Here is a 16581-nt window from a genome sequence, read left to right as displayed (position 1 = left end):
GTGCTAAGTGGAAATTTGGTTCGTCAAGCATCACACGGCTTCGGCGGTGGTCGATGCAAAAACCTAGGTTTGGGGCAGAGTTCAGTGAGGCCATGGAGCACAACTTTCGGGAGGCCTCATAGAGGTTCTGGCACATGTAGCTGCATCTTATGTATTCCATTGTTTTCACTCAGTGATCCGTTCCCATCTGGATGCAACTATTTCGGAATTTGACACAGTGTGGACACCATTTTTTTTCAACCCGCCAAGCCCCAAGTCTGCTATAGCTGGCAGGTTCTACAAATAACCACTAGGGGTCTCTAATTAGCAGCAGTTGTGGCTGTTGGCAACCTCCTGATGTCATTTTATAGTACTTTTTCTAGCAACAGTTGTCAGTGTGAAAGCCATGCATGTTACACTTGCTGTACTGTGTGTAACATGTACTATGTACAATAAACCTGTACAATAAACCTATTAGCGTATTAATGCTGATAGAGTTCCGCTTTCTCATGTACTCCAAATTATTATAATTAAATTAAATTAAATTAAATTAAATTAAATTAAATTAAATTAAATTAAATTAAAACTTATCATATACAGCTGGGATAGGCTCCAGCACCCCTGCGAGTCTCGTGATGATAAGCGGTAGAAAATGAATGAATGAATGAACTTGTCATATACACAGTGGTTCCATACCTCCTCCACAGCTTTCAGAGCACTGGGTGAACCCGTCGTATTCCCACTCATGCAGCCCCTCTCCTTGGACCATCTCCTCCATCTCGTCCTCCTCCACATCATCACCTCCTTCTGTCTTGTGGCACGGAGTACGGTAGCAGGGTTGGCTCTCTGGAGGTTTGACACCTACGCATTCGTCATCAGGGAGGTCAGCCACAGTCTGGGAGAAGGGCAACAACAGCTGACACTTCACGGTGCGCCGTTGCGTGCCGGTGCCGCACGTTCTGCTGCAGGGTTGCCAGGGAGATGGGATGAAGCTGGGAATGACAGATGAAGATGTTCAAGTTGTATTTATTTTACATTAGCAGATTTGTTTTTACATTATTAATATGGCTCAAAACATCAGCTGGAGAGTTAATAAATATATTACCATGGACACAGATTAACCCTTTAAGTGTTTAGTCCTGTTGACATTATTTCCTATGAGAATGGAATAGGACAAGACAACCATTCAGTCTTTTTGACTCAAATTAAGACATGAATATTGTTGAAAGCCGACCGTCCAATCCAATAGATTTTCTTGCGCTTAGTAAATGGAACAGCTGTGACACATTAGGAATGGCAGATTTAAAAAAGCACTTTCATGTGCGAAAAGGAAGAGGAAATGCTTGTATATCATGGGAATCCGTCAAGGTCTTTTCAACAGCTCGGGGGAAAGTAGAAATATTAAAACCTCATTCCTGCTCAAAGACTTCCTGAGGAATAAAACGTGTCAGATTAAATTAAAACTCCTTGAAGGAAATGATTTATTTTCAGATGAATATGTCTTCAAGGTGATGACTTAATGATGAGCTGCAAAACTAAGCAATGTTAGTGCCTTAGCTAGGTTGTCTTTTGTGCACAAGAGATGTTTGTGACTTACTTCAGTGGAAATATATGATTTAGAGCAGTTTTTTGGACCGTAAGCAAAAACATGACTTGTCTCCATTTTTGATTCTCTTGTCCCATGTGGTTGCCAGATATGTTTTTATGCAGCTTTCACACAGATGTTTAGAATTGGCGAACACACTTGCTAATGCGAGTCATGCAAACGTGTTTGGCCGCGCTCCAAAAGGACAGTCTATTATTATTAGTCAATGAACATGTGGGACATCTTGAACATCAGTGAGTGTGGTGAGGCAACACTTTTAGCTTTTGACAGAAGAGGCGGATGCTTTTTTTTGTGACCTTACATGACCTCCCATACATCACATTTATGACAAGGCAGGTGTTCAGCAGAGGAAAAGCAGCATGAAAAACATCAAACTCCTGGACAAGATGAACAATGAACACACTGAAATTCCCTCTGGGCTACACTCTCGATGTTAAATTCTTCTACTCCTGAACCGCTACTAAAAGGTGAAAATTTGGAGGCACTTAGGACTTGAAACTTCTCACACTGCTCAATGCACGCTATACAAAACACTCCATTTAACTCTATAACTTTAGTGTGTTTAGCTCAATCGCCACCAAATTTGGCATACAGCTTTAGGAGACTGACAAACATATGTCTGTAACATCTTTGCAGGGGTACCTCCAACATTTAATTCATTCAATACCAACCATTTTTCAAAAGCTGTCCCTCTCGGTACCGGTCATTTTTTTTTTTTTTTTTTTTTTTTTTTTTTTTTTTTTACCGGTACCGGTCATTTTTGATAATTTTGGCAGATTTTTCAAGTCACACAGAATATTGTTCTTGGGATATAGAGACATGCCATGTACCAAAAGAAAGATTAGACCTTAAGGGTTGCTTTATTCTACCTGTTTTTTAGTAAACAGCAGTAGAACAGAGGAAAGTTTCAGCAAAACATCAGGTCTCAAAAATGTCTTTTGTGAAAATTCAAGCACTATCACTGTCGCTTTTTTCATCTCAAAACTGCACCAATCATGCTCTCTTCTATTGTAGAGTTCCATCATCACCACTTCGTGTCTCTCATGCAAAAAACATAAAAGCCGTATAAATAAGTCTTTGTGGGGGAGTGGTTAGGTTAAAAAAACACCTTATAAACCTTATATATTCTTTGGTAGCAGATGCAGATGCTTGATCATGATTATTCAACTTTGAATATCTCTGTATTACATGTACGCTTGCATATCTTGCAAAATGTTTTCAATATAAACCATAGGCGACCCTACAAATGTAATTTATATTAACTTTTGGACGAACTATGGTCTAATGCAGACACCCCCCCCCCAAAAAAAAAAAAAAAACTCAACTAAAACTTAAAAAAGTTGCATTACTTGGGTTCCTCGGTTACGGCAATCTCCTCTTCCAGCTCAATGGCCTGCTTGTGCCACGGAGGTTTAGCTTCAACAGGTAGCGTATCTAAAGAAAGGGCACAACAAACAAGTTGGTTTGAGGATAGTTGTTTTGCATAATCTTGGTAACATTGTGGTCCTGAGTAAGATTTTCTCAAAGAAGGTACTAGAGAATAGCTTGCATATGTTATTATATTTTTACGATTGCTATCGCCAACAGGGGTTGACTTACATTTACACAAAAGATATACTTTAACCCTGGAACTGACCATTTTGATGATATAAAATTGGGAATAAAGGTCACATATTACATGTATATATCTATACAACAGTAACTGGTTAGCTTCTTTTTATACTTACCGATGTGAATGAAAATGTGAACGAGTGAAAATTCGATTTGATCCTTGATTTGACAATTTCTGTTATTTTAATCTGGTAAAAACAACGTATTCACTCTGAAAAATTCATAAAATAAAGTCCATCTATCTACTATCTATACATATATATATATATATATATAGTCGTTTAGTCAAGCGTGCATAAAAACCCACCAAGAGCCTTGTAGCAGGGAACAGTCACCAGGCACTCCTCTTTGATGTGGGGCTTGGTGCTGGGGTTGCATCCTCCAGCATGGAGCCCCCTGTGGTCAATGCACAGCACCACCCTGTAGCGTAGACCCTGACCACAAGTCACTGTGCACTGGAGGGTGGTATGAGAGATATATATGTAATTTGGCCTTTAAGCTGATATAATGTAATACAGTGAAGAAAATAAGTATTTGAACACCCTGCTATTTTGCTATTTCTCCCACTTAGAAATCATGGAGGGGTCTGAAATTTTCATCGTAGGTGCATGTCCACTGTGAGAGAGATAAACTAAAAAGAAAAATCCAGAAATCACAATGCATGATTTTTTAACAATTTATTTGTGTGATACAGCTGCAAATAAGTATTTGAACACCTGTGTATCATCTAGAATTCTGACCCTGAAAGACCTGTTAGTCTGCCCATTAGAAGTCCACCTGCACTCCATGTATCATCCTGAATCAGATGCACCTGTTTGAGGTCGTTAGCTGCATAAAGACACCTGTCCACCCCATACAATCAGTAAGACTTTAACTTGTAACATGGCGAAGACCAAAGAGCTGTCCAAAGACACCAGAGACAAAATTGTACACCTCCACAAGGCTGGAAAGGGCTACGGAGCAATTACCAAGCAGCTTGGTGAAAAAAGGTCCACTGTTGGAGCTATCATTAGAAAATGGAAGAAGCTAAACATGACGGTCAATCTCAATCGGAGTGGAGCCCCATGCAAGATATCACCTCGTGGGGTCTCAATGATTCTAAGAAAGGTGAGGAATCAGCCCAGAACTACACGACAGGACTTGGTCAATGACCTGAAAAGAGCTGGGACCACCGTTTCCAAGGTTACTGTAGGTAATACACTAAGACGTCATGATGTGAAATCATGCATGGCACGAAAGGTTCCCCTGCTTAAACCAGCACATGTCAAGGCCCGTCTTAAGTTTGCATATGACCATTTGGATGATACAGAGGAGTCATGGGAGAAAGTTTTATGGTCAGATGAGACCAAAATAGAACTTTTTGGTCATAATTCCAATAAGCGTGTTTGGAGGAAGAAGAATGAAGAGTACAATCCGAAGAACACCATCCCTACTGTGAAGCATGGGGGTGGTAGCATCATGCTTTGGGGGTGTTTTTCTGCACATGGGACAGGACGAGTGCACTGCATTAAAGAGAGGATGACTGGGGCCGTGTATTGTGAGATTTTGGGGAACAACCTCCTTCCCTCTGTCAGAGCATTGAAGATGGGTCGTGGCTGGGTCTTCCAACACGACAACGACCCGAAGCACACAGCCAGGAAAACCAAGGAGTGGCTCCGTAAGAAGCATATCAAGGTTCTAGCATGGCCCAGCCAGTCTCCAGACCTGAACCCAATCGAAAATCTTTGGAGGGAGCTCAAACTCCGTGTTTCTCAGCGACAGCCCAGAAACCTGACTGATCTAGAGAAGATCTGTGTGGAGGAGTGGGCCAAGATCCCTCCTGCAGTGTGTGCAAACCTGGTGAAAAACTACAGGAAACGTTTGACCTCTGTAATAGCAAACAAAGGCTACTGGACCAAATATTAACATTCATTTTCTCAGGTGTTCAAATACTTATTAGCAGCTGTATCACACAAATAAATTGTTAAAAAATCATGCATTGTGATTTCTGGATTTTTCTTTTTAGTTTATCTCTCTCACAGTGGACATGCACCTACGATGAAAATTTCAGACCCCTCCATGATTTCTAAGTGGGAGAAATAGCAAAATAGCAGGGTGTTCAAATACTTATTTTCTTCACTGTATATGAAACACCTACAGGAGACCAATCCTGGGCCAGCCAGGTGGGGCAGTCAAAGGTGTTGCAGGGCTGTAGGATGGCCGTCTTGGGGGCATATAGACACTTCCACTCCTCGGTTGCTGTGATGGTGCCTTGCATGTCCTCCTCCACACAGGAGACAGAGCGACTCTGGATGCCGCCACCGCCGCAGGAAGTGGAGCAGGCAGTCCAGGGGCTGCTCTCCCACCTATGTAGACAGTACACACATATACACAGTCAAACCTCGCTTTTCCTATGTATATATGCCAAAACTTTGCTTTGTTTTTTGTATGCTATGGTTTTCATAGACTAATGCAGGTGATAAACCTGTTTGCCCTGAACTGTATTGCAACCTACGTGTTGCTGACATTTAAAAAAAAAAACCTACCATGGGGGAAAAGAAAGTTGTAGGTGCCGGCAATTTGATGAAGAACGTGAGAAACATAATTAAATGAGTTGGTAATGTATGTAATGTAAAACTATAATTATTGAAACTAAAATGTATTTTTTGTTAATATTTTTGGGTGTCACTTTTTGGGTTACATTGTTGAGGGGTGTATACAACTTTCAGACCTGCATTGTATGGCAGTACAGAGGTGGAGCTCATCTCTACTTGTAAATTGAGAGACTCGATGGTTAAGGGTGCAGACAATATGTACTATACATGTATGTATGTTCATTTATATTTAATTTAAAGCAGGACATACCTTGGCAAAGGGTGGTAGAGGTCATATGGCATAATCTGCTTGTAACCATCACTGAAAGACAACATGTAAGACAATTTAAGTGTGGTTTTAATGTGAAAGGTAGCTAAAAAAAGTATGTTCTTACCTGGCAAGACAAGGCTCCATGTTGCACTCCTGCAGTTTGGGTTTGGGTTTGATGTTCTCAGGGTAATAATGGCAGTACTGGTCCACAACCACACGGCTACTGCGCATATCGAAGCACTCTGCAGACGTCAACTGGTACCCTAAAGCAGAAAAGAAATGCTGATTTCATGTTTTTATGATCATAATATCATATTCTTGCATCATCTTGGTGGTCTACCTCCTCCACAAGTGACAGAGCAAGGGAAGAAGTCAGTTTCCCTCCAGCGGTGGATGATAGGCTGGTAGAAGATATACTGGATGACGCTGTCTGCTCCACTTGCAAATTGGACCTGCAGGTAATATACTACAATATTTTCATCATACACTGGAAATGCATGGTTGTAGACAAAAACCATGTAGCCCAAAGGACTCTTTAAGGTTGTCTCATACATTCCTATGAAGGAGTAGCAGGAGCACACTGAAAATAAGAATTATACATAACTACATTATAATGTAAAACTAAAGTTGTAATTTAATGAGAATTGAGAATGCAACAAGAGAAATTTGTCATATTGTGAAAATAGAGTTGTAACTTTGATAAAATAAAACATATTTTAAAGTATATTTTTGTTTAAAAAACAAAAAAACTTGTTCCTATGGGCACAGCATATTTGAGCTCTTACCTGGATGGTAAAATCAGCCCTTAGTGGCCCAGGAATTCTCAGAACCTCCTTATCAGCAAGTTTTTGGTAATCCAAGGTGGTATTTTCCAGGTGGTACTGCCCTGATTTATTCAGGGCAACTTGGCTTTTTACCCCTTGTAAAGTCTTACTCTCCACAGCTGAAGAAGGAACACAAAATCGTACATCTGTTAATAATAGTTAAGTGTTTGAAGAGATTGTACACACACCATTGGAAAACCAATTTACACAATGACAACATGAGGCAAAATGAGGCAAACAAGTCAACAGAGCAGCAGGTGGCCAACTTTCTGCAAACAAAGGGGTGGATGTGGACAACATTGATTCATGCCTTCCAATGTCTGGGAGGAAAGGAACAAACATCAATAAAATGCAACGTCCCCATTGTAGAGAAAGCATGCAGCATTGTAGAGAAGCAAAAGAAACAAATACACAAAGCAAAAAATCTACATCAAGTTAAATGAGAACCGGAGAAAGGCAAACAGATTGAAGATGACATCATTTAGACTACAAGGAAACTCACAAAAACAACTCACTTGATCTTCTTCTTCTTTCGCTTTGGGCTTTTCCCTTCAGGGGTCGCCACAGCAAATCAATCTCCTCCATCCAACCCTGTCTTCTGCATCTGGCTCTCTCACACCAACTACCCTTCACTATCTTCACTATCTCTCCTTTGGACATGGCCGCTCTGACTTTATCTCCAAGGCCTCTAACATGTAATGTCCCTCTGATGTACCTGTTCCTGATCCTATCCATCCTGGTCACTCCCAATGAGAACCTCAGCATCCTCATCTCTGCTACCTCCAGTTCCACTTCCTGTCTCTACACAACTCACTTGATGACTCTTGGAAGTCATCAACAATTTATTTACTCAATTACCATAACTTCCGGTGTAGACGCACCCACTAAATTTAAAGAGAAAAACAGATCTGTACATATATATAAGACGCACTGGACTATAAGCCACACATGTCCACATCATTAAATAGCATATTGTGGAGTGCATGTGTCTATGAGGACCAGGCAGCTCTTTATTTGACAGGAACCAATCATGATCTATCACAGGAAGTCATTACTCAATATAACAGTCTGACTCACTGTGTCATCTGATGAATGCTAAACTCATCACACAGTAACTTAACAGTCAGCAAAGCATTTCATTGTACATGGCTGCCAGGGGAGAGGGAGCCAGAAAAGTGGACAGAAGCAGGTGATGAATCACATGTATCCCAGCAGCTATTTGCCATCATGAAATGCATGATAGTAAGCCATTAAAGTTGTGTTTTTTTTGTATTTTAAACTCGTTTTCGTACTTTTGTCATCATCCCAAATGTAAGACAACTCCAAAACCTTCTTATATTTGGTTCAATACAATACAAAAAGTATTTATCCACTCTAAACAATGAAAGGCACCCTGGACCTACCAGGACTTACACAAGTGATCCGGGCCTTTGAGGACAAGACGCACGTGTCGACTCTTAAAGGGGATGATCACCACTGTGTCCTCAACTTGAGTTGGACAGAAATGGACAACACATTAGATGTATTTGAATCAAGCAATTCAACCAGCACACATCACAATTCAGTTCTATGGGAGAACCTACTTTTTCCTGAGGCATGCTGGGATTTGTAGTTTCCTCGTACCAGTCTGCAGGAGGAGCCGTCTCCACTGCACACGCCACAGTTGTCTTCTTTTGCTGCACTTCCCAACTCGTGGTCGCAGCCAACAATCTGGAATGTGAAAACAATATGGACATATTAGATAAACATGATAATAGCAAATAACAGTCTAATCCTACATGTAACACACACATTGAGTGATTTGTGAGGTCTGATTTTTTCGAGTAGGTATTTTTGGGATGGTAATGTATTAGTATTTTGAATGCATATTGTTTTGAGAAGCCAAACTCCTTCCTGGTGAAACCCCAGTGACTACCCGTTCTTCATCACTGAAATCCAACCAGAACTGGACTAAATTATCCGAACTATCACTTTAAAAACTACCTGGCATGCTCCACTGATGCACATGTCCAGAGACTCGGTGTAGCACCGTGTCCCATCCAGAACCTTGGGCGCCAACTCCACCACCAGCCCTGATGAGCCCTTGGCTTTGCACTTCAGGGCGCACGGGTTGTCTGGGTCATTGTAGACAGGCAACCAATCGTGGTATCGGCCCTGGTAGCGCACGTCGGCATGGGCTGAACACTGCTGAGCTCGGAAGTCCCCGGCATCCAAGGGGCAATCCTTAAAGGGAAACACAGACATAGTAAGAGCAAAGCATTCTGAAAAACAATCAGCCATTTTAAGAAATACTACATTATAGATGCACAGCTTACCACATTACTGCATGTGCGATACTTGATATTCTGCCCTTCACACGTCCTGCAGGGGTATGGAAGAAAATTGTGTGAGCTTACTTCTTGTGGTGTTGAATGATGAGGCAAACCACAATACATGAGCATAAGTGCCGGCGGTGAGCTCGACATTCAGCAACCACAAGTGGCGCTAAGACATAATAAAGTCCCTTCATCGTGACTATAAGGGAAAAGCCAGAGTGGATTTATCATAACTGGAAATCTGACGTGGAATCCACCTACATTTCGTGTTTTAACCCATTGAAGCCAAAATAAAACTGGAAAAAACTATCAATGCACAATGGTAGAGGACAATCATGTAGCACCTACCAAAAGAACTCCATTTTTTTACGTCTTGAAACTGATATAACAGTGATCTCTTTTAGTGTGCAGTTGCATCATGACCTAAGGTTCCTTCTCGAGCAAAAAAAATGCAAAATATGTCTTTAGGATTAGGAAAAACGTATAAATATGTCTTTGCTATTGAATGAGTTAATAAATACACAACTGTACAATTGGGAATGCCACTGGAAATGTCAAAGAAATAAACCTGTAAAGTTGTACAAAAGACCTCAGCTCAGTGAACGGCAAAGGACTGCTTTTTCTTTGGCTTATGCATTCGAAAATAACACATAATAATGATGCTACAGTAAGTGAAGATAAACCATGAATGGGGGTCAATTATCCACCTTGACTCCAGTCAAAGTATATTGTGTTGACTTTGGAAGACTTTTAGAGGATTTCAAGCGACATCATAGCCGTTTTTTTTTTTGTTTGGTTGGCTGACACAGGACCAAGTTCAGGCTTAAAGGTTTGTGTTATTCGAGCAAAGAGTGTGTGGCATGGCAAGAACATTAGTCAGATCCTTCCAGACTGATCGGCCGGCCAAGACAAACAGCGGTGAGCGGCTTGAGTGTGGACAAGAATCAAGAGACAGGTAACAAATCAGACAAGGATGAGCAACATATCATCATAGAAATATACATTTCCTCCCATATTCTGAACTTGCTGGTTGAAATATCGGATTTTTAAAGAAAAAAAACAGCAAAACAGAGAGGGTAGGTGCCTTGTTACATAAATCAGCTGAAATTGTGAGCTGGTTTATGCCAGAAAGAATGTTGTAATTACAAATAATTTGCTTTTAAATAAGAAGAAAAAAGATGATGTTCTTGTATTCAGGGTTGTGTTGTATATTTTTTGTTGTTTGCATTCCTTATCAACCCTTTTGCTATTTGAGAGACCTCAGTGTGATTGGTGTTGACATGCATATTCAGTGTCAACTTTATATTCGGGTCACTTTTTAGGGGTTTCATTGCGTTCATATGAGCATTCCCCTTTGCTTGTTATGGGACCTGAGCTTTTACTGGCTGTTAAAGCAACTGACACGTTACGAGGTGTTTGGCGTCGCTGGTTTAGATATGCAGACGGCCGTGCTTACAACTTCTTGCAGCCCGGTAGTGGTAATGTATGAGGCTGGAGCGTCTGTCACCTCTCCTCATCTCACATCACCTTGCTGTTGGCGTGGGAACAAGTGGGCCCTCCTCCCATTTTGGAAAATGAAAGAGCATCATTAAAAAAAGCACAAGGCCCCAGTGTATGTGTATGTGTCTCTTTTCAAACCTAAAAAAAAATGCCTGCAACACCCTCTGAGCCAATGGCAACGTGCTGACCCCTAAATGCCAACACATACAAAGAGCACCAACGCAAAAAAAAAAAAAAGTACAGACTAAACAGATCACGTCGCCTTCAGTAGCCCCTTGATCACATCACATAGCGAGTTGATTTTCACACTGAATTGGATGAACTACAGGGAAACACACCGTGATGGAACTCTTCTGCTCCTGAACTGCTGCACACTGCTGCTCACGGGTGAATAATGTGTTAAAACATGGAACCCTACTGTTGTTGTTGACATTGTGATGTATTTTTTTTAAACTTTTTTTTTATTTGCCGTATTTGCATTTACTTGCCTCTGGATGCGCTTTAAAATGTTGCTACCTAGCTTTTGGTGTTAAATTTGTTCTTGTTACATTTGTCATACAGCAGCAGAACATACAGGTTTCAGGAAAATATAAATTCCTGACTAAAAAACAACTTTTTGAGAAAAGATGTATTTAATTTCAAGCATAATTTTCACTTAACACAAATATTTGTTGCTTTGTGTCAGCTGAAATATCTAAACCAAGACAAAAATTTGCTTGTTTTACATCAAAATAACAATTTATTTATAAATGTAACCATGAACTATACAATTTTCACATTTGGAACTGAAGTATGTGTGTGCATGCATGCGTGCATGTGTTAAAATTTCCCTCCAATGTATAACCTTCTGCACGCTGTATGCTCCCTCACTTCCTTCTTCCTGTCATGTGTAATTCTTCCACTGAAATGACAAGCTCTAATCAAATGCACTTCTGCCACCTTCTGGACTTTTTTAATGGTTTTTGCTCTGAAAGTGTCATCCATTAGTGGGGAGTTGAGTCATCACCTCTTTTTGCCTCTCATGTAATAATAACACGAAAAGATTGGGTTTAATAAAAACGCAATGTTATTGAATGAGTTAATGCTGATTGAGCAGTTTGCACCTTGCCGCGATTACACCACTGGTTCTTTGCTGCTGTGTTGTGCAATATTGAAGAGAGGTACATTTTAATTTCCACTTTCTCACAGACCTCAACTGTAACTTAAGGGCATTCCGCCAAAAAGTGAGGCGATTGTGTGTAAAATTAGAGTAAAATTGGCTGCCGTCAAGCAAAATGTCTGAGCAAATTAGCGACTAATTGTCCATAAATCACTCGCCATGTGTCTAATGATTATAAACTTTAAGCAAATCTGGATTACATGCATGCTAGCTTCTCCACCCAAGAATTTTGAGCAGAAGCCATAGGGGGGAGCCACAAATGACATTTACAGTGAGAATTAGCACACTTAAAGACATGTACAGTACTCATGAAAGCTGACATTATTTGATGGTTCCTGTTTTTGACTACAATCCATTATATCGCTGTATTTCTGTGTTAAGTCCTACTTGGAAGTGAGGCATCGTCTCAGGGAATAGGATGCTCCTCCTCCGCAGGTACGGGAACATTCACTCCATGAGCCCCAGGCATCCCAAAGAGTGTCTCGGTCCTCTTCTGAGCGGGCTATCCGGGAGCTCTGCACACATAGAGAGGCCATCTGAGGAGGGATGTAAATAAAAACTACAGCGTCCACAAACGTCTGTGGACAGTGTTGCCCAGGACATGGCAAACCAGATCACAGGATAAAGAGTACATACTTGATTATACTTGTACTTGAATGTCTATCTCTCTATCCATTTTCTATGCCGTTTGTCCTGACTGGGGTTGCAGGGTATGTGGGAGCCTATCACAGCTGAGTCGTCTTATATTCTTATAGTCTGATACTCTTGAATTCAGTCAAAATAGTAATCAAAAAATTTACTTCAATGACATAACCTTATGAAACTTTGAAAATGGTTCAAATTTAGAAGAAGAAGAAAAATAAACAAAAGGGCAGATTGCTTAAAATGTAAAACAAGGTGTGTATTTTGAAAAAGGCTGGCATGGTCATGTGATATGTGTCAGCGCCGCCTGACTGCGTACGAGCTATGTTTCTTTCTTTTGGCTTTGAGCGATGCTGGAAGGTGAGAAGAAAAGTTGGCATTTCACACTCTGGGAAAAGCAACTAACTGTGGGACAAATCATCCGCCTCCCAAGGCCGTAGGAATGTGGCTTTAAAGGAATCAAAACCACATTCAATAAAATAATCTGCCATTCACTTGGACGTTTGAAGATTAGAGGAGCCATGAAAAGATGCAAAGAAGGACAAAAAAAAAATAGCATTTCATGCAATTTCCTCAACATAAAGACAAAGTCTTTGGTAGAAAAGCTTCTCTGCATTTGCATGCTCTGCAGATTTGTAATCATGAGGACTAGGATCCCAAAGAGAGGAACGCATATAATAATTGTCATGGTCCTTCACTAATCTTTTTGCAGTAAGTCATTAAAAAGTAGAGGTCTCCTAATCGAGCATCTAATCGACCAGCAATTGTGCAGGAAAAACGTCAGCATCATCCAAGTTCCAAGTCAGGGTGATTTCTGATTAATAGTACGAGCGGTTAACTTTTTTTTTTTTTTTACACTCGTGAGACAAACATTGCCTCTGCTGGCCACAGTATGACCCTGGAACAGATTAATTCAATTAACTCCTATGAGAGCCATTGATTATTGAGGTTATACAACAGTGATGAAGTGGTCTTTCATTGGACAGCAGCAGATATGTAATAATGATCTGATTATTTTCAGAAGCAAAAACACCCCGCAGAGCAGCTCGGGGCGGCGAGTTCAGCTTATTAAAAATGTGTGCGCAGCGCTATAAACGCCAAAGAACAACAGAGGGGGAATGGCAGCACCTAAAACACACACAGAGTCAACAGAGCAAGCGGCCAACGCCATGGCGCTACTTTAGACTTTGTGCATAGGGCCAACTATTCCTGTGTTTGGATCCATGGTAAATAAATAAAACAGCCTGTTAGAATCCTCCTCCTTTTTGGATGGCGGTCAGGGAGGCTGGTGAAAGAGAGTAGAGGATGAAGGACAAGAAGGATGGAGATGATGGAGGCCAGCTTTGGCTCAGGGCACTGCTATTGTTCTCAATGAAGGCTTGCAGGGCTTTGAATCTAATAGCTCGGTATGTCCCTAGAAAAAACAGGAGCTTTTTTTTGCACACATCCAGTATGAGGTGCACTCACTTGTACTGCAATTCATGCTTCCGGTAATGAACCACAGCTCTAGCAGTGGTGGAAGCACTCATGCAGATGATAACATGAAGACAATGGCTGTGTTCATAGTACTACCCAAGCTGTACACTGCCTACTCTAAAAATATATCCATTAGTCCTATAGTAAAGTCCCTTGAGAGGGCTCATATGTCCACCGTTCATCCTGCTTGCTCACTATTTGATTCAAGAGATGAGAAAAACAGAGCTTCTCCTTCCCATGTGGTCCATCAAGCATAAAGAAGGAAATGAGCAAGATGTCCGCTGATGGACAATGCAAGTCACCTGTCAAGCAAGGGAGGACATTTTCCAGAGAAACCTGACCATTGAATACTCACACTGTACCTCGTTTTTTCAGGCTGACATGTGATATGTGCACATCTGCTCTAGCCCTTGTCTTGTGCATCTTCACAAAAAGAACTACAGCTCAAAGGATGAGCCTCGAGTCACATGCCGCATAGTAAACAACATCATGTGACACTGGAGGATGCAAACACAACACACTATAATAAAGAATGAGAATATAGACTATAAAATAAAGAAGGGGAGATGTTACAATACCACAATAAGAAGAAGAACTGTTAGCAGTAGCTTGCAGGATGAGGAACACTCCATGGCTTCACGAAGCCTTCACAGCAGCTGTCCTCTCTGGGTCAGTCCTGTACGCCTGCAGTCCTCTTCTCTGCCTCCTCAAGAGGGACTTGGATTAAAGGGGAGGTTAAGGAAGGAGCGGGGGTGGGAGGTATTTTCTATGTGCAATGTGAGGACAGAAGGAGGGGTCCCATGATGTCTGGCCAATCAATAAATGGTCTTCAGTCAAGCATTCAAACAAGGAGTTGGACTGGACACCATCTGAAAAATCACACCTTTAAGTCTTATTGTTTTATTTCTGTCTCCTCTTTGCTCGTGTCTTGGCCTCCCTTTTTGTCCTCTTATGTGATTTCTGGCAGTATATCTTCTCAAGAGACAATATGTACAGAAAGTAATCTTATATACTTTATATACTAGTATACTAGTCAGTGTGCAGTGTGTATAACAGTAGAGAATTACTGTCCTTGTTTTTGCAGTAAGTCTGTCAAAATAGCTAAGCACTCTTGTCATTTAGACCAGTGATTCTCAGCTGGTGGGTCTCGGAGCTGTTTTCAGTGGGTCTTTGCTTGGGGAAAAAAAACATGTAATAATTACCCAATGTCTGTGAATGCACCTCATGTTCTTGTTTGCGCTATTGGCTTGTTATGCCCTTGCGAGGTGCAAGCCAAGCTTGAGTGGGAGAGGAAAGACATCGCATGGAGATTCAAGATGCTGTTCATCCAAAACACAGCGGCAGATATCTGCTGCAGCGTGCCATCAAGAGACAGCGTCTCAGTGTTGCTGCTCACTAGCTCAATATCAGAGAAGTTTAGTTGAAAAATTCCTGCAATTTGGGTCACTGCAGCCCAACCAGTTGAGAACAACTGGAGGACACAAATTGGACATGTTTACTCTGAGATGCACTCAATGAAAGCAGCTCCTCAAGTGCTGGCGGCTCTCATGCAGCCCTTATGCTACCACCTCCATGTTTAACTGTGGTCAAGACACAATTGTGTTATTTACACTTGTTCTACTTATTTTGACTTGTTGTCATTGTATAGTAAATATATGCTGCTATACAAGCTGCATAGCAACTACTTGGAAGTATGTACATTTCAATAGTATTGTCCCTTATATATAATAAGTATACTGTATATGCTAGCTGAAATGTGAAGGGTGTCACAAAAGCATTATTCCATTTAAGAGTGACTAACTTCAGTGGAGCCTTTTATAACATCTGGCGCTTTAGGCCCACTGGATATTTCCTCACTGCAGTGGAGGTGGGGGCAGGTGGAGGGACAATTCTGGAAGAAAACAACCAGCAAGATGGACAGCTCTTGGCGCACAAGGACTGTATCATAAACTGAGCGACTTTCCAGTTTCTGCTATGGCACGAAATAACAAATTATAGAAAAATGGTGCCAGTGTGCGATCACATAATGCAGCTCGGATTCTGCTCCAAAGACAATACTCAAGAGTTGTGCTCAATGCAAATATCTTACAGAATGGACATCCACTTGACTTTTATCTGTAATCTGCAAATATTTGCTTTCTGAAAAAATCCTTCTCATATTTTGCAAGTGTAAAATGTTCAGAAAATAAACTGCTGTGTTGGCTTGGAACAATTAATGTGCTTGAGTGACACCCAATTGGAAACAATCCACTGTACACCATAACGTCCCTGGATGAGCCTAGTTAGTCCATGTACATGCTCACCCCCACGTTTGTATGATGTTGCATCACAAGTAGATTTCACGACCTTGCAGCAGAATATCAGCATGTTTCCCAAATCGTGGCGCAAAACCGTTGGAATAGAGATGGCGTTTCCTGGGGTATTTCATATAGGAAACCCTGAAAAATCAATAGTGCTGCAAACCCTTGATGTTCTCCCAATGAGCTGCATCAGGTACTCACCTGAAATGGTTTTCACTTCACAGGTGTGCCTTGTCAGGGTTACTGAGTGCAATTCCTTGCCTTATTAATGTGGTCGGGACCATGGTGTTGTGTCATGTGTGTCCGAACATTTGGCCAGTACTGT

General features: G+C 41.2%; 1 protein-coding gene across 3 annotated transcripts in view; it reads right to left on the bottom strand.

The window, feature by feature from the left end:
* The window catches only part of adamtsl3 (ADAMTS-like 3), a 57448-nt gene that overhangs the window by 9443 nt on the left and 31424 nt on the right, over positions 1 to 16581 (bottom strand). Inside the window, exons 1-14 of one of the 3 annotated variants that reach the window (XM_058067029.1) lie at positions 14535 to 15338; positions 12226 to 12374; positions 9180 to 9225; positions 8848 to 9087; positions 8448 to 8574; positions 8278 to 8352; positions 6826 to 6983; positions 6381 to 6492; positions 6165 to 6303; positions 6041 to 6091; positions 5334 to 5541; positions 3504 to 3651; positions 2935 to 3019; positions 676 to 971 (exon numbers count right to left, since the gene is read on the bottom strand). In XM_058067029.1, the coding sequence (XP_057923012.1) occupies positions 676 to 971; positions 2935 to 3019; positions 3504 to 3651; positions 5334 to 5541; positions 6041 to 6091; positions 6165 to 6303; positions 6381 to 6492; positions 6826 to 6983; positions 8278 to 8352; positions 8448 to 8574; positions 8848 to 9087; positions 9180 to 9225; positions 12226 to 12374; positions 14535 to 14588 (1888 nt within the window). In that variant the 5' untranslated portion in view covers positions 14589 to 15338. Of the gene's footprint in view, positions 1 to 675; positions 972 to 2934; positions 3020 to 3503; positions 3652 to 5333; positions 5542 to 6040; positions 6092 to 6164; positions 6304 to 6380; positions 6493 to 6825; positions 6984 to 8277; positions 8353 to 8447; positions 8575 to 8847; positions 9088 to 9179; positions 9226 to 12225; positions 12375 to 14534; positions 15339 to 16581 lie in introns of those variants that run through there. The other 2 variants (XM_058067030.1, XM_058067028.1) reach the window with 2 other exon arrangements.

Source organism: Doryrhamphus excisus, chromosome 3, assembly GCF_030265055.1.
Source record: "Doryrhamphus excisus isolate RoL2022-K1 chromosome 3, RoL_Dexc_1.0, whole genome shotgun sequence".
Taxonomy (NCBI): Eukaryota; Metazoa; Chordata; class Actinopteri; order Syngnathiformes; family Syngnathidae; genus Doryrhamphus; species Doryrhamphus excisus.
The sequence above is the reverse complement of the archived record's forward strand: the minus strand, read 5'-3'. Positions and strand labels throughout refer to the sequence as shown.